Genomic DNA, 23699 nt, shown 5'->3' on the forward strand with positions numbered 1-23699 from the left:
GTCTCAATGACAAACTAAAGCCCTCTATATGTCATGGCAGCCCCACAGTAGTGGGGATTGCACTGAAAAACAAGATTAAAACTATAAAGAGAAATAAGGTTGCTCCTATGGCAGGGAAAACAGTGCTATGTAAAATTCCAGAGTTTCAAATAAAAAAACAGGGAGACACGCAGGCAGTAGATGGATTTCCTCACAATAAGTGTTTGCATTCCTCCATGATGTCTCATACCCATCCATCTTGGTTCCTTACTTCTAGACAGAAACCAATCACAAGATCCAACCAGGATTTATTTAGTTGCTTGGATATGTATTGTACGTTGGGCGGAGTTTTGCTTACTCAATACACCATCTACTCTATACTATAAAGCATAAAGTGAATGTTTTTTGTTTCCCACAAAACACCACATTTTGGGACTAGTAATGGTAACTTAGCTAATGCATAGCATTTCCAAAGCCGCGTTTTAACAAAAGTTGCTAGAAGTTTAATGTAGAGAGGATTATTTTAGGTTGTATAGTCAGATTTTCAAAATCAAATAATCCTTGTAACTTCTGAAAATAAAAATCCAACTCAGAGTTTAAGTCATGACACAGTTTTGCTGGAGTGCATGGAGAGGTCTAATGTGTTGCATAGTTAGTAAATCAATTTATTATTTTTTGACCGAGTTGCAGAGACAATCTGTTTCCAGTCAGAGACTTCATTACTCAAGACTATGTGGGTGTGCTGTCCCCAAGTGCTGCACTAAATGTACAATCCTTTATGTGCCTATCTAAACACCTGTCACACATGACGGGTTCAGTTCAAAATGCAGCCAAGCCGTTGTTTTTCCTCAAAGAACAGTGCAGTAATAGTGTGCACTAAAACTGGCTGCAAAGGCAAATATGATAAAGGCAGGACCATTGGAGTGTTTTCCAAATAGTTATTAATTTCCCACATTTGCTACATTATCCCTCGTCTGATGCACGATCTGCTGATTTCAGCAAAACAAAGCTTTCTTTTTAGCTCAAACTGATCAAATGTTATTTAAAACTCAGCAATATGTGTTGCGGCACAGTAGAAGGCCTTTTGCAAATGTTGACTGGTTCTGTATTTGTGGGTCAAAGTGATAGTAATGAGGTGGAACCTTTGCCCAGAAAATGTTAACATGTAACATGCTAAAGTAATGAGTCAAGACTATCACAAAATGTGCTGCATTATGCTGCATCATTTACCTTTTGTGGTTGCATAATTTAGTCAACCCTGCCGTATAAGTTGGTCCTCACCTGCGGCATAATTTCAATGGCCCTGGATAAAGTTAAGCCCGCACATGTTATTCCCCATTACAAGGAGTAAAACTCCTAATCGGGCACACAACCAGACTTGATACCCTGCAGCAATGCTATGTCTCCAGGGCAGCGTTTGTGCCTGCTTTTCCATGAGTGGCTCACGATGAGGATGTTTTTCCTTTCTTTATGTTCATGCCTGTTTCCAGGGAGGAAATGTCCACGCAAAATACTCGTGAATACCCACAAAGTCCTAAATTTGGGGTTGGTTCGAACATTTTTCATGACCATTCGCTCTTTCTAGCGCTGCTCCTTTATTGCACCCCACACACAAAGTTAAAAGTGCCAAAAATGCTCCATATGTGTGGATTTTCCTCAGCGGGAAATTGCGATTAGAATAATGTTAGAAATCAGGATTTCATTTGGGATATCTGGCAACAAATTGAAAATGCGAAGTTTATCAAAAGCAGCTCCTCACTGTTGTTGCTAATTTATTTCCCAGGAGCATAGTTTGCTAGGAACACGTTCATGAGGTGGTTGTTAACCTTTTAAACGTTTTCTTTCCAGCAAATATCAACAGTACAAGATGTCAAAGTATTGTGAAGACATATTTGGAGATCTTCTGCTGAAGCAGCCTCTGGAAGGATACCCAGTATGTATTATGAAAAAGTTGTGCTTGATTTCCTGTTGAAAGGTATTGCATGCTCAAGCCAAGAAAGCGTCTGCAGGCTTCGCTGTCTAGCGTAAGAGTATAGAGCGCTGCGTACTGGAATCCGGGGAGTAACGCCGCTGCCCCCTTCTTGTGCATTTAGTCATGCACAAGCTTCAATAAAAGCAAATGTTCACTTACTGGAAGCCACAGAGGGGCATATTATCAAGAACGGCGTTAAAATTATCGCCACTTTAGCGGCAGCAATGTCGATAATGGGCTTGATAATATGCCCTTGAGAATTCCAATAGAAGCCCATGTTCACACCAGAACCTGGGCTTCTATTGGAATTCTCAAGGGCATATTATCAAGCCCATTATCGCCGCTTTAGCAGCAGTTTCCTGCCGCTAAAGCGGCGATAATTTTAACGCCGTTCTTGATAATATGCCCCAGAGTTTTTAGCTTACATGGAAGCTCCGCAGGTGTGTGGACATATGTACTTGAAAACTTTCAATTATCATGAGTCCTCCAATTTTGCCTCATACATTTGAAGCTTCTTATAGTTTATTCAGTATATTAACATTTATTGCACCTACTATTTGTTTTCATTCGACCAATGTTTGCACTATATCTTCATATTAGTAATAGTTGATATATTTAACAAACACACATGTGTTTTGAGAAATAATTCCCGTCATCAGGGATTAAATTCTGGATTTTCCAAAAAATGTGCACTTAAGTAAAAGTAGCACTTAAGTAAATGCTATGAGGGGCTGCTACTAATTTGAAGAGATGACGCAAAAAATGTAATCAAACTGCAAGAATATGTGAAACGAATATAAATTTAAAAAACTATACTATACGAAACGTCAAGTTATTTAAAATTGGGGGCCCGTGATACTTATACGTTTTCAAACATTCTTGGACCAAACACAACTGAAGCTTATAGTTTTGATAAAGGTAATGCTGTATATGCTCTAGGCACCGGTTTCCCTACATTCTGCCTAAAAAATTAGCCTATTGGGTGAGAGGTTCTATTGTTGAAGACATTAGAAGCCATTTTAGGGGTCCGTCAATGCAGCGCCTCAGTGCCACACCAGTGGTAGGAATCTGTTATACCAGTCTGAGTCTGATGGATTGACAGACTAATGCATCAACTGAAGGGATCTATGTTTGATCCATGTGGACACAGGTTTGAATATCTGGCGAGACACTAAACCTTTCATTTTCTTGAGATTGATAAAAGGAGTACCATTAAATTGGGTACCAATGAATCTGTTGTATAGTGACAAGAGATCTATTTGTGTTGATTGTGTGTTTTATAAATATATTCTATAAGTAATATAGTGCTGTTCAGTACAATTCCCAGTGGCACCTACAGAGCAGTGGACCATGTCAAAATGAAGCCTCAACTTGAAAACTAAGGGATAAATTGGCCTCATGCACAGGTTATACCATATACACTTACCGCAAAAGTGATAAATGTTGACACTGACAATTTCCAATAAATTTTTGGGCTCATCTTAATAAGGCCTTTAAATTTGGCTCTCACACCCATTTCTGAAAGTAGAATATCAAAAATATGTAACTTCTATCCATCTATTACATAATCTATAATACTGTAGTTCCATTATATGTATTGTCTTACCCATAAATAAGTCACTCGTTCAAAAATGGTAGGTGTCTCATATTCCTGTAGTCCTTATTGATATCCAAGTTTCATATGATCTGTTTAAGGAAACACATTAATCATATTGGATACCATCTTTAATAATTTTTTTCATTAAAACATATATCTATCAGTGTCATTGTATTCTTAATATATCATGGAATTAAATGTTACTACACAATCACAAAGGAAAAGCTCATCCAAACAAATAATATCTATGGGTATCAACTCTATTCCAATTTTTTTAAGTCATACCATACAGACGACCTATTCAACATTACTCAAAGGCAACCTCACACATCTAATAAAATTTTCACAACCTTCTCACAGGTAATACATTTATATTGGACACGTAAACAATTTAAACTGTTTCAGGACCCTACCAGTGATGCATTAATCATTGTTATTTTAACTAGTAGTGAAGTGAAGTGAAAATTATTTGTAAAGTGCAATCTCATGCCTAACGGTGTCTTGGCGCTAAAGAAACGGATATAGCTACAGAACTAAAGTTTCCTGCAGATGCTCTGATATATCCTAGTCCTGGGAGAGCAGCCAGGTTTTCAAGGCCTTTCTAAAGGCAAATAGTGAAGGAGCAGCTTTTAGTTCCAATGGTAGACTGTTCTAGAGTGCAGCAGTAGTCTTAAAGAAGCTCTTCCCACCCCAGGTTGTCCTCCTGAAAAGGGGGACTACCAAGTTCATAACTGAACCTGAGCGGAGAGTCCTCTCTGGGGTGTACCATTTAAGCTTATTCTTGAACAGAGCTGGCCCCAGTCCCTGTAATGATTTGTAGGCCAGGCAGAGAGCCTTGAACCTAACACTCTGTTTAGCTAGGAGCCAGTGAAGTTTCCTGATGGCTCCTCTAGCTGATTCGTATTTAGGGATTTTAAAGAGAAATCGTGCAGCTGCATTCAGTAGAATCTGAAGTTTATTCAAAGTGCCTAAGACAAGATTGAGATAAAGGCTATTACAGTAATCAATCCTCTAGAGTACTTGAGCGATGATTACTGTCTTCAAGAGTTCTTCTGATGGTTAAAAAAAGTCAATCTTTTTTTACTAGCCTCAAAGAGCAAAATGAGGCAGATGTGATTTTATTCACTTAGGGGCATATATACAAGGCGTTTTCGGCCGGAAAGCGGCGATAATTTTATCGCCTAATTACCAAGGTCACGCTAACGCGTGAAACCTTCCTTTAGCGCCGGGAATCTTAACGGCCAGCTTTGCATCTCTAATGAGATGCAAAGTGGGCGTTCCTGACCTGACATGACAGGAGAAATGTCGCTAAGCGACATTTCTCCTATCATCAAGCCCCACGCTATGAAGCATAGCGGCAGGAAAAGTAGCTACTTTCCTTACGCCTGCTTCAGGACTGACTTAGCCATGATATCCTATGGAAGGTGGATATCATGGCTAAGTTTGTGAGTCCCTATCAACAAGCTAACGCCACATTTCGTGAGATTATCGCTGGGTTATCACTTTTGAGATAAGCGTTGCTAATAGCACGCTATCTCAGCGATAAAAATCCACGTTAGCCGGCGATAATTATCCTAGTGCTAAGTGCGCTTAGCGATAATTCACACCGGTTGTTTCTGATATGCCCCTTGGTCTTTTAATTTCAGCTCTTTATCTAGCAGAAAACCACGATTTTTTACTTTATTTACTTGTTCAGGGAGGATGCTTAGTTCAGGAGGCCACCATTCCGGCGTCCAGAATCAGGGGTTATTGCCAAAGTTGATGACTTCGGTTTTAGCAGCATTCAGTTTAAGGCAATTGTTGTCCATCCATTTGCTTACATTGCGCATGTAGGTTCTAAATATAGAGCCTGAGTTGTTCTCAGATTTCGCTAGTGACACCACAATTTGTGTGTCATCTGCGTATAATGCTAACGAGAAGCCAGATTTTTTGATAAGAGAAACCAGCGGCATGACATAGAGATTAAACAGTATCAGGTGGCAAATGCTCCAAATCAAAAAAATATTCTTAATGCATCTGTTAGAAGTGATGGTCTCTAGTTGGCAGTGGTATGCACCCTGTCCAAGTAGACACCAATCTTTCTAGTCAGGACAAGGGAGTTACACACCGAAGAAAACCCTTTTTGGCCTTTGATGTAGGCATACTTCAAAGGATAGTCTTTGTCATGCACAGATCCTGCCTTGCCCTGTCCTGGCTCCAGGCACACTGCAATGGGGTGGAGACAGCATTGTGAAAGCACAGGTACAGCCCTATTCATGTGTCAGTGACAACTCCTTCCACCACACTAGCTCAGGAAGACCCCTCAGCCTGGTGATGGGCAATCAGGATATGCAGGGCATACATCACCTTCCTTTTGTGAGTGTCTAGAGTGAATGCACCAACAACCCATCTGTCAGTCTAAACCAGACGTGGATTCCACAGGCAGGCAAAGGCACAGGATGTTAAAGCATGGAAAAGACCACTTTCTAAAAGTGGCATTTTCAAACACATAATTTAAAAACCAGCTACACAGAAAGATGTATTTTTAAATCCTGAGTTCAGGGGACTCAAACTCCGAATCTCTATCTCTTGCCAATTGAAAGTTACGCTTGTAAGATGTTACAAGGCAGCTCCTGTGATAACCTATGGGAGAGTTAGTCCTTGCAATTGTGAAAAACGTAATTGGCAGTATTTCACTATCAGGACATGTAAAACATAGCAGTACATATCCTACCTTTCACATACACTACACCCTGCCCATTGGGGCTACCTTGAGAATGCCTTAGGGGTGCTTTACATGTACAAAAAGGATGGTTTAGGTCTGGCAAGTGGGTCCACTTGCCCAGGGCCGGACTGGGAACCAAAACCAACCCTGGCAAAGTGCCAGGGCTGGAGGTGCCGCCGAGCTCTTTGCTAGGGCCGGTTTTCGGCCGATTTTGTTACAGGGCCGATCTTGCAGCTATGCTGCAAAAACGGCCCTGTAACAAAAACGGCCCCCAGGGTCCCAAAACCGGCCCCCACCCGTGCAGCGCACAGGGGGATTTCCCGGTGCCCGCTACGGCCAGTCCAGCCCTGCACTTGCCAGGTCGACGTGGCAGTTGAAAACAGCACTCACAGACACTGCAATGGCAGGTCTGAGATATGTTTGCAGGGCTACTCATTTGGGTGGCACAATCAGTGCTGTAGGTCCACTATTAGCATTTGATTTACAGGCCCTGGGCACACACAGTTATGTTATGTTATGTTAGGGTAGCTTATATAGCGCATGGCTACCTCAGCAACGGGGCGTCCCAGCGCTTTGCAGACAAACTTGATACGCAACAACCAGGCCAAGGGTGGGAAAAGCCACAGAAAGTCGTGCTTAAAGAGCGGCAAATAGCCAGGTCCTAATTCTCTTCCTGAAGGACAGGTGATTCGTGGTCGCACGAGCTTCGAGCGGGATTGTGTTCCATAGTTTCGGGGCCAAATATCTGAAGGATCGACCTCCTGCTCTGCTCTTCCGAATCTTAGGAATGTGGGCCAGAAACAGATCTGCAGAACGGAGAGCCCGAGTGGGGACATATAGAGAACTTAGATTTTGCTGAATTTTGGGGCCCGAGGAGTAGAGGATTTTATGGATGAGGCAGAGTGCCTTATATTGAATGCGCTGCTTTGCAGGCAGCCAGTGCAGACGATGAAGGATGGGGGACATGTGGCAATTTTTTGGCAGACCGAACAGACTGCGTGCGGCCGCATTCTGAGCTCTTTGAAGCCTGTAAATCGTGGATTGATTGGAACCCAGCATGAGGACATTACAGTAATCAATATTTGACAGCACCATGGCCTGGATGATCGTCTGACGGACTAGGGGTTCAAAAAAACCCAAGATGGGTCTTAGAGACCGTAGACGGCCATAGCACATGCCTGCCACCTTTTTGGCGTGGGAATCAAGGTCTAGTCGGTTATCGACCATAACACCCAAGTTTTTGACTTCCTTCTTAGGGGTGGGTGCAGGGCCCAATGAAGACGGCCACCACTGATCGTCCCATTTTTTAATCTCCTTTCCAACCAGTAATACCTCCGTCTTGGATGAATTAAGCTGGAGACGATTCTCAGTCATCCAGTTAGCAATGGCCGATAGATCTTCCTGGAATTTAATTTTGTCGGCGTTGGTATCACTGGAGAAGGAGAAGATAAACTGTGTGTCGTCCGCATAAGATGTCAATTTGATGTTACGAGCTCTGGCCAGTACGGCCAGGGGGCGGACGTACACATTAAATAACGTGGGGCTAAGTGCAGACCCCTGGGGAACGCCATAGCACAGCGGAAACCTTCCTGATTTATACGGTGGAGCATGGACCTGGAAGGAGCGGTCTGTCAAAAAAGAAACGAACCACTCTAGTGCTCCATCACGGACCCCGATCTCCCACAGTCTTCTTAAGAGGATCTCATGGAAGACCGTGTCGAACGCTGCACTCAAGTCCAGCAGGACCAGTGCCGCTGTACCACCTTGGTCCTGTACCTCCCACAATTGCTCTGTAACGGCTAAAAGGGCCGATTCAGTACTGTGATTCGCCCGAAAACCGTTTTGGGAGTCATCTAAAATTCCATTAACCTCTAGATAGTTGATCAGAATGGAATTTACATGAGATTCCACTATCTTGGAGAGATAAGGTAGCAAGGATATCGGTCGGAAATTTTCCGGCTTGGAGGGATCCAAGGTGGGTTTTTTAAATAGAGGGACGACCTTAGCATGCTTCCAGGATCTAGGTATTGCGGTTGATTCCAAGGTTTTATTGATCAGGTTCAGACCTTCTGACAAAATGGGATACTTATGAAGTCGCGCCATTTCGGGTTTAACAGGATCCTCAGGGGATCCGGATTTAATTTTTACAGTCAGCCTATCCATCTGGTCCGCTGAAATAGATGGGAGGATGTGGAGGGAATGTGGAAGATCTTGTAAAGTCTCGGCTACGGTAGAATCAGGGCTTGCAACATTCGAGGGAAAGGACTTATAGATACCCTGTACTTTATTTATAAAGAAGGTGGCAATCTCATTACAGTGAGCATTCGAAGTAATCATATTACTGGGGCCTTCTGGTGGTTTAGTCATGTCTTTCACCATAGCAAATATTGTTTTAGATTGATTTGCACTTGACAGGATCATGTCAGTATAATATCTAGCCTTAGCTTTTTTTATTAGTTTATGGTACATTTTGGTTGCAGACCTGAATGTAATTTTGGCTTGGGGAGCATAGGATTTTCTCCAAGTGCGTTCAAGCAGCTTACATTGCTTTTTTTGTTCAGCAAGTGTCTCTGAGTACCAGAGATGAGGTTGTCCACGTTTGGATTTGAACAGAGTTACGGGAATCAGCTGGTCTAGCGATTTATTAATCCACTCTCTGTATGCGGCATCTGCTTCCTCCAGATTCACCGGCCAAACAGGGCACGTGGTTTTCAGATTGTCTATAAACAGACTGCTGTCTAGTTTGTGCCATGGGCGCCTTGGGATAGGAGGGGGGGCCTGTCTTTTAAAATTAACAGCTACCTGGCTGGAAATATGAACCAAATAATGGTCCGTCCAACTGAGAGGACTTGGAGGAAAGGCAGTGATGGTCGGAATGTTTGAAAACACTGGGTCCAATAAATGGCCTGCTGCATGGGAGGGCCCTTTAACAAATTGTGTAAGTTGGCATGCTTCTAAATCATCTAGGAGACCTCTCACCGTGGGGGTCTCACTGCAATCAAAGTGAAGGTTTAAGTCTCCCAATAGGCTAAAGTTAGCGGACTTCAAAGTCATAGTGGAGATAGTGGCCACCAGGGATTCCTGAAAGGAACTAGCAGGGCCAGGTGGGCGGTAAATCAGAAGCCCGGTTAAAGTGACGGGAACTCTCACAGTCCGCAATATTAGTCGGGGGGAGCGAGCAGGAAAAAGAGGATTTAAAAATCACTGCTAGACCTCCCCCTCTCTTTACAGGTCTGTTCTGAAATTGTATTAAGTAACCTGGTGGAAGGGACAAAGTCGGAATGGCTAAAGTATCTTTAGTTAGCCAAGTTTCCGTGAGAAACAATAGGTCAGGGGTCTGGTCAGCCAGGAGATCGTGGATATCCTCATAATGACTGACCAGAGACCTACAGTTCAAACTGAACACCTTAAGGTGTGTTAGCTTGTCAGGGGGTAATGAGGTCTCTGTAGTCGTGAAGCCACAGTAAGGGCATTGCACCATAGGTGAGCCAGGATGGAAGAGGTGGGGGGTGCAGACTGATTGATCCCGATAGAAGAGAAGCCTTTCCCGTGTATATGTTGGCATGTTACAAAATAAAGGCACAGGGGGACTGGCAGCGTGCAGCGGACTTAGCGCGGACGGGCGCAGACGGGCTTGCCTTTGGCGCGCCTTTGGCGCGCCGCTGCGCGCGTCCGCGCTCTCAGTCTGATTAAGTAGCGAGAGGGGTGTGTGAGGCGTGCAAGGCTAGAGCGCTGACCTGCAATGTCCGGTACAGCCGGAAGTGAGTGCTGGCCCCGACGACCCTCCGCTCAATCGGCACAAGCCGTGGCGGAACGGGGTCAGGGGCAGAGAAGCAGGTAAGACAGCAGTCAGCAGAAGTATGGCGGTATACGGTAAATAAAACGATTAGGACAATTTAAAAACGATTTAAAATGATGTGCAAATATGGCAAATATGGGTCGAACATGTGCAAATAAGCAAAGGTTAACGGAAATTCAGGAGCAGGAACAACAGTTTAAAATACTTTTCCGCCGCTAGACTGGCTGAAGAGGATAGAGTGCCTAGCAGTGGCCTCGTAAACTAAGCAGCGCACTTTATTATGAACTTACCAGTAAATCAAATATACCAATCATGGATAACCAATTATACTCACAATCTACACAGGAAGCACTTGCACTTTAGCATTGATCGGCAGTGGTAAAATGCCCAGAGTACAAAAACCAGTAAACACAAAGTCCAGCATACATTGTCTGATGCATAATCTGCAGATTTCAGCAAAATAAAATGTACTTTCTTGCTCAAACTGATCAAATGATATGAAACACTCAGCAATATGTGTTGGCCTTTTTCAAATGTAGTTTGGTCACACTTTTGGTGCTTATTTCTGTATTTGCAGGTCAAAGTGATACTAATGAGGTGAAATCTTTGCTCTGAATATGTTAACATGTAAAATGCCAAAATAACGAGTTAAGACTAACACAAAATGTGCTGCATTATGCTGCATCATTTTCCTTTTCTTGCTGCATAATGTAGTCAATGTTGTTCTGCCCTAAATGTCCTGCTAAAGGCACATCATGAGCCAGACCCAGTAGGTAGGCTCTGAAATGCTGGGGTACCACCAGCACATGGGCTGCCCCAGGCTCAGCAACTTGAGGCTCAGTATACAGGAGCCCATTCTCCGAGTAGATCCAATGTGATCCAGGCTCCGTGCAAGCTGCCTAGTCTGCATCCATCTGCTGCTGACCCTGAAGCGAAGGGCATCCTGCTGCTTCTTGCAGAATTAGCACCTGGTGGGACCCCCTTCCTGCTGCCAATGGGTGAGCTCATGCCAGTCTCCCAGTTCAGCCACTTACTCCCCTGTAGGTTCCGGGCATCCCCCTCAAGGTCAGCCTCTTCCCCACACCGTGGGAGCTTCTGGGTCGGGTTTCTCGCGCCCCCTATCCCTCCTCTTTCTGGCAGGCACCTGGGCCACTCTCTCAGGCTCCAGGTCCTTTTGCTCACCCTTACTGTCTACCATGGGCTGAGTGGTCAGGCATGCCCACTCAGGCAGACCCACCATCTCCAAGTGTGACCTGCATTCCACCTCATGCCAAGGGGAATCCCCCAGGTTGTTACCTAGCAGACAATCAACAGGCATAGATGGACTCACAGCTACCCTCAAGGAACCTGAGCCCCCCCCCATTCAAAGGGAACCTACGCCACCTTATACTGGCGCTTAGAGTTGTCCACAGCTAGTACTTGGTGAAACACATTTGGGACCACCTGCTGTTCAGACAACAGGTGACACCTGACAGTAGTCACACTGGCTCCTGTATGTCCCAGAGCCTCTGCCCTCTGTCCATTGATGGTCAACCACTGACTGTAATTGTTAGTGTTCTCTGGCACGAGGGTCCTCTGGACCTTCTCACTGTCCCCTAGTGAGACAGTTGGATCTCATCCCTGTCCTGAAACCAACTCCTCCCCAACCGCTGCACTGGCCAACCCCCATGACTGTCCACCAGTGGGTGGTGATGCCCACTTGGGACACTTGGGAAGTGACCCTCCTGATGACATGCATAACACCTGCGGCGACCCCTCTCTGCAGGCTTCCCTGTAGAGATCCAAGGTTTTTGTATCAGCTGGGAGATGGAAATCCTTGACCTGGGAATTAGATTGGGGCCCTTTAGAGAACTCTCTGTTTACCCATGTCCCCCCAATCTTGTTCGGCTGGGGACCCTGCCCACCCTTGGCAGAGTCTCCCTCATACCTCTTGTGGAACCTGGTACTCATCCAGCGGTCCGCCTCCTGAGCAAGGTTTCTGGCACCAGTCAGCTTGCTTTCGTGCAGATGCTGGCGCAGATCTGGAAAACTAAAACTATACAAGTGCTCCCAGGGATTCATTCTAAACTCGCTGACCCAGGGTGGTTTACTTTTATTGAAGGATATGATGTTTGCATTTTCCAAGAGACATGGGCTATTGACACGGTATTTATTAATGGTTACACTACATATAGCGTCAGAGCACTAGCATCAAAGAAATCAGGGAGAGTCAGCGGAGGCCATTTTTGTAAAGAATTCCATTGCTTGTGCCTACAAACAGTTGCTGATTAAATCATATGACCTAATGGGGATCCAGATCACTTTTCCTTTGGCGTTAGGTTTGACTATTTTCATTGTTTACGCAAAGTCTGTTTCCTCAGGTTTTGACTATGGTAGATGATCTGGTCGGTACCCATCTGTTAGACCCGGGATCCCTGGTCAGCTGAGGTAGGTACCTCAGGCCAAATAGGGACCCGCGTTTCAACATCAGGCTAAGGAAGGTCACCTCCTGAGATAGCCCCACTCACCCCCTTGGTAGCCTGGCACAAGCAGCCAGGCTTATCTTCAAGGCAAATGTGTAAAGTATTTGCAACCACGCTCACAGCAACTGAATGATGACACCACAAATAGACTTTACACAAGTTTTGTAAAAACAAGTATAAACTTTATATAAAAAGATATACGATAAGACCACACAATATAAATCCAACATATGCGTACTTGTAATATTTCTCCTGGCCGGTTGTTAGGCCAGCCAGCCCTTTTAAGTTCTGGCGATATTAATGAGCACTTCTAAACATTCTACTGTAATCCTAACACCATGTTATGCAGATCGTAATGCTAGAATCAGGCACTTTTGCAATGTAGAAATAATGCAAAGCGTACACAACTATCAGGCACTTTGCGATGTAAAAATAATGCAATGCATAGCATGACAATCAGGTACTTTGCAATGTAAAAATAATGTAATGTGTAATACAACCACCAGGTACGTCGTCATACAGATGTAAGGCAATGCAAAGGTCCTCTTGACCACGAAGTAGCTCCAGTCTTGTTTACACTTGATCAAGCCATTCTCCAAAGTTCATGAGCTTCAGCTCTCATCGTTATACCCCTTAATGGCTTTGAAGTCTTTGTGTTTCAGGGGTTATTGACCCCTGTTCAAATCAGTTCTGGGTGCCTCCCTGCCAGTGACACCTTCTTCCTTTGATTAGTGGGGTTCTGTATTTTCAATCACTCAGCAGGAGATGGGTCAATTGTTTTATAGCAGCAACCCAGGCCTCTTCACCTCTAGGGGCTTCTCTTCCCCCTACACTCCAAATGCAGGTCAGCTTGTTGCTGTCTCACCTCCTCCCCTGGGTCAAGACATTCCCCAGATCCTATCGCTTTCAAATCCAGACAGTCAATCCACAGCCAGGCAGTGACACACAGAAATGTTAGAGCACAAAAACTCAGCCACTTCTAAAAGAGTGGCTTCTAAACACACAATGCAAAAACCACCTTCATAAAAAGATGTGTTATTACATTGTGAGTTCAGGCATACTAAACTTCACCTTCTCCCTCAGCCCTACGCTCTTCAACGTCTACATGGCTCCGCTCGCCCCCATCGTCAGAACCTACGGACTCAACATTGTATCATACGCAGACCACACCCAACTCATCCTCTCCCTATCCAATGAACTCAACACCGCCAGACACAACTTTCGAGAAGGTATGGAAGCCGTCGCCAAATGAATGAAAAACAGTTGCCTACAACTAAACACCAACAAAACGGACGTACTCATCATGGGCCCAAACCCCGATGCCTGAAACAACACCTGGTGGCCCCCCCACCCTCTGAAGCCCGCCCACCCCCACGACCACGCATACAACCTGGGAATCATCCTGGAATCAGAGCTCAAAATGGACGACCAGATCAACTCCGTCTCGTCCTGTTCCACACCCTCTGCCTCCTATGTAAGACCTTCAAATGGATCTCCCTCGAACACAGGAAGACCGTCACTCACGCCCTGGTCACCAGCAGACTACGGCAACGCGCTCTATGCCGGAATAAACAAAAACCTCACCGCAAGCTACAGAACATCCAAAACGCTGCCGCAAGACTGGTCCTCAACCCGCCAAGATACTGCCACATCTCCCAGCACCTGCGCACACTCCACTGGCTCCCCATCAAAGGTAGAGTCACCTTCAAGATGCTCACCCACGCTCACAAGGCCCTCCACGACACCGGACCAGCATACCTGAACAGCCGACTCATTTTCCACGCACCCTAAAGGACCCTACGATCAGTCCAGCTCTCCTATGCTGTGGTCCCCTGCACCAGAAAGACCAGATCGGGAGGCCGCTCCTCCTTCCTCGCGGCCAAAGCCTGGAACGACCTTCCGCTCCACCTCAGACAGACAACATCGCTCCCCATCTTCGTAAGAAACCTCAAAACCTAGCTCTTCGACAGACCCCCTCCTTGATGGTCTGGAACCTGCGGAACCCCCCCTCCCCCCAGCATCTTGAGACCCTTACGGGTGAGTAGTCACGCTTAACAAACACTTGATTGATTGATTGATTGATTGACCTTTCGATCTTAAGCCTTTGGGAAGATAGGCTGGAAAACATATTACACAGCCTTCCCATTCTATCCTATGAGCAAGATTGCCTTTCAACAGTGAAAAATGAAATGGATCTTATTTCACTGTCAGGACATGGTACACACCTTAGAGCATGTCCTACCTTTCACATACACTGTACCCTGCCCAGGGGGTACCCTGGACCTACCATAGGGGTGTCTGATGTGCATAAAAAGGGAAGGGTAAGGACTGGCAAGTGAGTGCACTAGTCAGAACAATATGGCAGTTTAACAAACTGCGCGCAGGCCCTGCAGTGGCAGGCATGTGTTCCCTTTTTAAGGCTACTTGTGTGGGTGGCACAATTAGTGCTGCAGGCCCACTAGTAGCATTTGCATTAATATATGTAGGGCACTTTACTAGTAAGGCAAACATACCAATCATGGACAACCAATTACCATTGCACTTTATAGAGGGAGCACTTACACTTTGACACGGTTTAGCAGTGGCAAAGTGTCCAAAGCATCTGAGTTGGCAACACCATGTCAGAAAAAAAGGTCTACGGGAAAAGCAAAAAGTTTAGGGACTTTAGCCAAAAAGGGCCAAGTCCTACACCATTCTTCCAGCTTACTTCACTGGTTGTTGAAGGAGCCTAAGGGCTTGCAATGGCAGGACTTGATCACACCCTGACAGGCAGAATACCTTCAAGAGAGGTCTTACTTTTAGTATTATTAATTACATTCTGGTGAAAAGTTAGAATTTGGCAATTGGTGTGTGATATGATAATTCCTTTTCGGCCTGATAGCGACAATAACCCTTTGATTTTAACTATGGGAAGTACTCCTCTTAAAAGGGGTCCCTCTGGAAGTCAATCAACAGCCCAAGAACCCCCTACTAACCAGCAATCTTAGAAGAGCATCTTGGCCCAAGATCCAGGAGGATAGTAAACGGCAAGCAAAGATACATGACTTATTCTTAAAATATTTTACCAGCATTGATAAAGATATTTCACCACTTGAGCTAATTCTGATAACCCACGGAGAATTCTTCGAGGCTTCGAAAGCTGCTATTTTTAACAAAACCATTTGGGAAGAAACTGATCGAAGGGAGGAAACATGCATGGTTCAAACTTGAGTGCAAACAGGCAAAGCATGAGTTGAAGATGGCTATTCAAGAGGGTGACCGTCTAGATCTGGCACCAGCATGAAATAGATATAAATCTGCCCTGGCAAGAGCCAAGTGTGATTGGACCGATAAGAATTAGCAGAATTTGCTAGCTGCTTCTTGGTGTAATAACAGTTGCTCATTCTGGCACATCATACCTCATAGGAGGCTGGAAGGTGCTACTACTCCATGTTATCATTTCCAGTCTGAGAATTGGGTTGACCATTTTAACAGACTTTAAGACAAGAGAGAAGTTATTCTTCCCAAATATGCTACCGGGATCCAACCCAATGTCCCTCAATTGGTACAGCACCCAGTTACAATATCATTGATCCATTTTTTAGCTTGGAAGACACTCTTAATGCCAGACCGTTAATAGAGAACTGTCTAACTTCCTTGAAACCGCCAAGATCCTTCACCCACGGCAATCAGGTTTCCGTCCTAAGCATTCAACAGATTCGGCGCTTTTTAAAATAGTGGACACATTACAATCTACGACTGACAAAGGCCGGAAGGCAGTCTTGATTTTACTTGACCTATCAGCCGCATTTGATACCATATCACATGGCATTCTCCTTTCACGGCTAAATAATTGTGGCATCTCAAATATTGTATTGGATGGGATTAGATCCTTCGTTACCAATCGTAGGCAAGCAGTGGCCCTTGGAACGTTCCTCTCTACAGAATGTCCAATTACATCAGGAGTACCTCAGGGCTCATCTCTTAGCCCTCTGCTTTTCAACATATACATGGCTCCTCTCATCACCTTGATATCCTCTTTTGATATTGAAGTTACGTCACACGCGGATGACACACAGTTGATCCTACCATTGGACAAAGATTCAACTAAGACAGAACTCAATTTTTAATCATGCCTAACAGAGGTCATCCAATGGATGAAGTTCAACCATCTCAGGTGCAATACAGATAAAACTTAGATCCTCCTGAGAGGAAAAGACAACCCCTTCCAGCCACGTTTGTGGTGGCCTGAAGGCACAACTGCACCCTGTCAAAGTAGCAAAAAACGTGGGAGTGCAATTTGACACATCACTCTCTTTCTGACCCCATGCCTTGAAGGTGGCAGGGACCTGTTTTAACCTAATTACGACATTCCCCTTTCTGTGAGGAAAACAGTTGCGGTGGCATTATCCTATCATGGTTAGACTACTGCAATAGCCTTTTAGCAAGAGCAAATAAACAAATACTAAATAGATTACAAGTGGTACAACATGCGGCGGCTCTCCTAATTCTAAAACTACCACACAGATACTCGGCCTCAACAGCTCTTAAAACCCTCCATTGGCTACCTTTGCACAAGAAAATTCTCTTCAAGATACTCCTAATCACCTTTAGAGCAGCTTCAAATCTAGGCCTAACGTATCTCTCAGCCAGATTCACCCCCTACACCACGGCCAGGACTCTTAGATCGTCGTCAGATAACTTCCTCAAACCCCCTTGCTTTAGGTATAAAACCAAGGGAGGACAAACTGTAGCGGCATTAGGAAGCAAAGCTTGGAATCTTATGCCAACACACCTAAGGCTGATCAAAACAGAAATGCAGTTCAGGAAGGCCCTGAAGGCCTGGATCTTTGCATCTTCAGATTAATTCTGCATATCCCTCATATAGGGCTCCCGCATGTCTACCTTAACTTCTGTCCACATAGCGCCAGGATGCTCCTTTCGGAGTGACAGCCCGCGCTTTATAAATACCTTACTCAACTCAACTCCACGTGATCTGAAATGATTTACTGAGATATAGGTGGGTTCTGAGAGGGTGACAATTAGTTGAGTGTCGCCAGCATACAACACCAATTGAACCTTATGTTTATCAATAATATCCCCTAGTGGTCGAATGTAAATATTGAACAGGGTTGACTCAGTATATATCCTTGTAGAACTCTTTGGGACAAAGCAAAGGTCTCAGAGATGTAGGAATTTTGAGTGACCTGAAAGGTTTGACCCTGGAGAAAAGACTTAAACCATTTGATCGTCTTTCCACCGATCCCGCACTCCTGTAGCCTGTGAATTAGGAGGCCATGGGATATGGCTTTGAAGGCTGCGCTTAAGTCCAGTAGTACAAAGGCAGAGGTCTCACCTTTGTCAGCATTCTGACAGGAGTAGAGCCGAATTGGTGGAGTGATTGAAGCTGAAGCCGGATTGAGATGGGTGAAGTGCTCCTTTAGAGTCTGTAAAAGTGGTCAGCAAATTGTTTACGTGTTCCTCTAAAAATTTTGCACAAAAAGGCAGAAGAGATATAGGCCTGAGATTCTCAAAATCGGAGTGATCCAGTGAGAGGTTTTTCCGGATAGGTAGCACCATGGCATGTTTCCATTTCTCGGGATCTGAGCTTAAATTAATAGCCCTGGTGATCAGTTTTAAGAGATGGGGGAGATGGTGGTAGTGCCTAAGCGAAGGATTTTGGGCAGTGCAGGGTCAAGCGGCGAACCCGATTTAATTGTCAGGAGAGGAGAATTGAACTCATCCAGAGAAGGGATGTCAAAACCAACCTTACCACCGGGGTGATCTAAGGCCAATGGACAGCCTTTTGTGCTGCCATGGGAAAAGTATCCTAGATCTTGGAAACTTTAGAGGAGAGAAAAGAGGCAATGTTATTGCAAGTTTCCATAGACAGAGTTGCAATGGTGGAATCTCGTTCAAGAGAGGATAAAGATTTAAGTAGAGAAAAAAGTTCTTTAGTGGGTTTGATTACTGAATCACTTTTCAGAACATAAAACTCTGTGCGCAAGCTTCCAATGAGTTTGTGATGCTGCTTCATTGCTATTTTGTGAGTGGCTAATTGAGCTATAATCTTTTATCCATTCTCGTTCGAGGCGTTTGCAATGTTTTTTGGCAGCCACTAGCTGTTCATTAGACCTTGGTGCAGAAGGAAGTATTCTAGTGTCGCGCCTGTAGGACCAGGGAGATATGCCATCCATGCCGTGGTTATCCAAGAGTCAAAGTTATGAGCTGCAAGGTCGAGTTCAGTATTTTCATTTATAAGGGGGTTGGAAGCCATCAGGGTGGTGGAAATCAATTATATCAGGTACAAAGCACTTTAAATGCTCAAGAGGATGTTATTGTTTGTAGTTTTTAAACTGTTAATGTAGGTTTTTATTCATGCTGTTTTTACTTAGAAATTGGGCATGATTATTTTAGTCAATGATTGTTATTTATTAATTAGGTATAATTTGATTGTTTGGATTAAACCAAATAAAGTTGAAGATGATGATGAAGTGCTCCCATGCAATTCAATTATACAGCCTATGATAGTCTGTTACCTCACTGCCTTTCACCCAGCCATCCAGTGCTCTGCAAAAAGAATCTACACATTTAAGCCAAGTTTGGGAATCAGACTTACTTTATGTCCTAAACTTTACCTTGTACTGCTCTGGGGTGAGACCATACCTAGTAACCAGGGCATTCTTCATTTGAAAGTAGGTGAGAATGTGTGCTGGCCCTAAGGCTATCAACGTATCTCTCCCCTCTACCTCAAAGTGCTTCCAAAGGCAGTGTAAGTCAGAGACCTGGTACATGTGGAGAGCTGACTCATATCCCAAAAACCAACTCTGTATACTACCCTGACCCTAGCCCTGGGCCCTAAATCCTAGCCCGAGCCTTCATATCCTCCAATCTGTAATCCTTTACTATATCCTTGGAAATGTACACCCTCCTCTCAGATTGCACTGGACGTATGCTGCCACCGTTTTTGCTGTACTCTCTCCCTGTTTGGCCTTGCTATCTGGCTGCTTCATACTCAATTCATGAGCCAAACGCAATTTCCTTTCCACCAGAGCAAGGGTCTTCTTCTTGTTGCTTGTGCTCCATTTCAAACTTTTTGCTTTCCAATTCCAACTTTTTGTTTTCAATTTCCCACTTGAGCTTCTCAAGCCCCGGTTCATGCTCTCTAGCCTGTTGCCTGTCCTCCAGCTCCTCTAGGGACAGATTTCTAGATGACACACTTCTGCCAGTCCTAGAGGGCACACCCCCCACAGGCAGATCCTGAGTTGAAAAAATCCCCTTGCTGGCGCTGTACTTCCAGATCCACATCCTTATTTTCAGCCTCCCCAGCTTCTCTTGCTGCCCACCAGGCCCTCAGTGTATTTTACAGTTCCTCTTTCCTAGCAGAACTTTTAACAGGGTAATTTAGATCCTTGCAGATCTGTTTGTTGAGTCACCGTATACGATTTTAGCCTCTCTATCTTAAACATATCCTCTGCAACTGCAACTGCTGACTCACCAGGCTGAGACATGATTTGTAGATCCAGAACTCAAGGGTTGCAAAAAAGCAGAAAAAATCTGAAAGCAGTATATGGTCGCATAATGGTCTGTACTATGAAATGGTGTACACCAATCACTGTATGTCAAGTACAAACACAAGTCTTATCCTCACCGCTGACCACCAGTGTTAGAAGTGGGGGTCTCTAGTTGGGAGTGGTATGCACCTTGTCCAAATAGGGACCCTTCCTTCTAGTCAGAGTACTGGAATTACATGCCCAAGATAACCCCTTTTGGCCATTGAGGTAGGCATACTTCAAGGATACTATTTGTAGTGCACAGATCCTGCCTTGCCCTGTCATGATTCCAGACACACTACAGGGGGTGCAAACAGCATTGTGAGAGGACAGGCACAGCCCTATTCAGGTGTCAGTGATAACTTCTCCCACCACTCTAGCTCAGGAAGGCCCATCAGCCTGGTGATGGGCAATCAGGATATGCAGTGCACAGCCCAGCTCTCTTTGTGTGACTGTCTAGAGTGAATGTGCTGTTGTGCATCCCTACCAAAAGATGACATCAATTACCAATCTCTATTCAATACCTAAGTTCATGACGTGTACTCGGCTCCTACTTCCATCTGAAGATCAGGGACCTCTACAACAACTTCAACGACCAGACACCCGACTCCGAAACCACTGCATCCTCCAGCAATGCCAGCCAGCCCACCTGGCCCCAATCACCACCGAAGACACCGCATCGACCATGAAAGGCATCCACTCAGGAGCCCCCACTGACCCCTCCCCCACACACATCTTCCACAGAGCCGCTGTCGCCATCGTGCTGGAACTACGACGCACCATCAACACCACCTTCAAAACCGGCATCTTTCCCGACGACTGGAATTGTGCAGAAGTCAGATCCCTACTCAAGAAGCCATCAGCAGATCCCACGGACCTCAAGATCTACCGACCCATCTCCCTTCTCCCCTTTGCGGCCAAAGTCACTGAGAAGACCGTCAACGCCCGCTAACTAAATTCATCGAAGAAAACTCCATCCTCGACCCCTCCCAATCTGGATTCCACAGCAACCACAGCACGGAGACTGCTCTACTCGCCACTACGGATGACATCCGCACCCTCCTCGACCAAGGAAACACCGCAGCCCTGATCCTTCTCGAACTCTCTGCAGCCTTCGACACCGTCTCCCACCACACGCTCACTGCCAGACTCCACGAAGTTGGCATTCAGGGAATCGCCCTCGACTGGCTCCACTTCTTCCTCGCCGGCAGAACCCAAAGAGTCAGACTCCCACCCTTCCTCTCCAAACCCACAGACATCAACTGCTCAGTACCTCAAGGATAGTCACTCAGCCCCACGCTCTTAACATCTACATGGCCCCCCTCACCATTATTGTAAGACAGCACGGTCTCAGCATAGTATCCAATGCCGACGACACCCAGCTCATCCTCTCCCTCACCAAAGATCCCATCACCACCAGACTCAACTTCCAGGAAGAAATGAAAAACATCACATGCCCGAAACCTCAGCATCGTACTCTACTCCACCCTCTCCATGACCCAACAGGTCAACGCCGTCACCTCCACCTGCTTCAACACCCTCCGCATCCTCCTAAAGACCTTCAAATGGATCCCCACCAAATCATGGAAAATCGTCACCCATGCACTCATAACCAGCAGAATGGACTACGGAAGCGCCCTCTATGCTGAGATCAACAAGTCTCTGCTACGCAAACTCCAGACCATACCGAACACAACACCACAGGTAGACCTGTCCTCGGTATACCTCGACATAAGCACATCACCCAGCATCTGCGTAACCTCCACTGGCTCCCCGTCGAGAAACAAGTAATTTTCAAGATACTCACCCACGCCTACAAATGCCTCCCAAACACCGGACCCCAATATCTTAATGACAGAATCTCGTTCCACGTACCCAAGAGGAAATTTCGATCCGCTGACCTTGCCCTCGCCGACACCCCACGCATCCGCAGAGCAAGAACGAGTGGAAGAACCTTCTCCTACGTCGCGGCCAAAAATTGGAACGAGCTGCCGATCAACATCAGGCACGCCCCACCCTGCACATCTTCAGGAAGAACCTCAAGACCTGGCTCTTCGACTGACCGGAGCTGCTCCCCTCCTACCCCCAGCGCCTTGAGACCCTCACGTGTGATTAGTGCACTTACAATTTCCCTGATTGAGTGATTGACATTCCTAACCTGCGCTTGCCTTTTTTGTAACACAAATTTAAGAATTCTTCTACAAAGATATTACTTCAATTGCTACACATTCAGCTTCAGCAACATAATAGCAACATAATATACATAATATACTTATAGTCTCACCCAACCTATATGGTGAACAGACAAATCACAATCATTGGGCACCATATTAAAACTAACAAATACATAATATTCATAAACTTTTATCTCATCACTGAAGCCATCACATCATGTGCAAGGTCACTTAGTCACAAGGACATAGTTACAAATCAAGATCACATTTATCAAAATATTTCACACAAACAATGATGCAACTCAATGTCAGTAAGGTGCCCATATTCCACCGATCTCAATTTACATATCCACAGCACCTCTGCTTGTTTCAAGCATATTTCTCCATTTCCACCCCTCAGCTTACCCTCAACTTGTTCAACCATATGAAATCTGAAAGTTAAATTATTTGGGTGCATTACCTGAAAATGTAGTGCAAGTGGATATTTAATGTTTACATTCCTAATAGCCCTCCTTTGCTCCTTAATTCTATATTTTAGTAGTCAAGGCGTACTTCCTATATAAATATCATTACATGCACATCCGATTACATACATCGTATATGCAGCATTAAAATGTATGAATTTCCTTATGTTATATATTCTTTTGGTGTTATACCTGAAATGCATATCCTTATGTTCTCCATAGTCACACATATTACAGGTTCCACATCTGAATAAGCATTGGTACATGCATTAGGTGCCATCTATGTCATTAATAATATTTTTTTGGTAAGTTTTAAGATGGTGAGCAGGCTTGCAATATAAGTTAAAGAAACTTCATAAAAGTGTACTGACTTGTTTTTTGAGAAATCCAATATATCGTGCAGTATCTGGTGGCTATATAAAGCGGTCCTGTACCTTAGGGTGATGAAAGTTGTGAAAGTCAGATTTATCCATTGTCTGGAATATAAAGGGGATTGGACAGCAATGCGAAGTTGTGAATTCCATCCCACAACATTGAGTGGATTCTGGGACACAATACCATTTCAACATCCTTAGGCATGTAAAATAAATACCAGTGAGGACATATAAATTTCAAATATATTGCACGTGTTGAGTGGTGGGGGTTAAACAATGAAATAAAACAAATTGTGGAAACTCGGAAAATAAATATAGACACAGCTTATAAAATGCAGGTGTGTTTTAAATAAACAGATCTCCTTTGCCAGCTTGCAGTGGCAGAGCTTTTAAATCACAGAGTCAACAAGTGTCAACTAAAACCTGGGATTGTATGAGCCTTTGCTTTAGAAACAGCACCCAGTAATAGGATACATGCAGGTCATTTGACATTGAAAGACCTGGAGCTATTTAACCTGAGCCGCAGCAAACACTTGCTGACAAGCAGGGCAAAGGCACCGTGACAATAATTGCTGTGTGTGCGAACAGCCTTCACAGAGTGCAAAGGCTAGTGTTACAGAGCTTGGAAACGCGACTTATATG

At 44.8% G+C, this 23699-nt stretch overlaps 1 protein-coding gene across 5 annotated transcripts in view; it reads left to right on the plus strand.

The window, feature by feature from the left end:
* The window catches only part of PLCB4 (phospholipase C beta 4), a 1018018-nt gene that overhangs the window by 661672 nt on the left and 332647 nt on the right, over positions 1-23699 (plus strand). For all 5 annotated transcript variants that reach the window (XM_085612653.1, XM_085612654.1, XM_085612650.1 and 2 more), the window contains exon 18: positions 1828-1912. In XM_085612653.1, the coding sequence (XP_085468779.1) occupies positions 1828-1912 (85 nt within the window). The remainder of the gene's footprint in view (positions 1-1827; positions 1913-23699) is intronic.

This window comes from Triturus cristatus, chromosome 6, assembly GCF_964204655.1.
Source record: "Triturus cristatus chromosome 6, aTriCri1.1, whole genome shotgun sequence".
Lineage (NCBI taxonomy): Eukaryota > Metazoa > Chordata > Amphibia > Caudata > Salamandridae > Triturus > Triturus cristatus.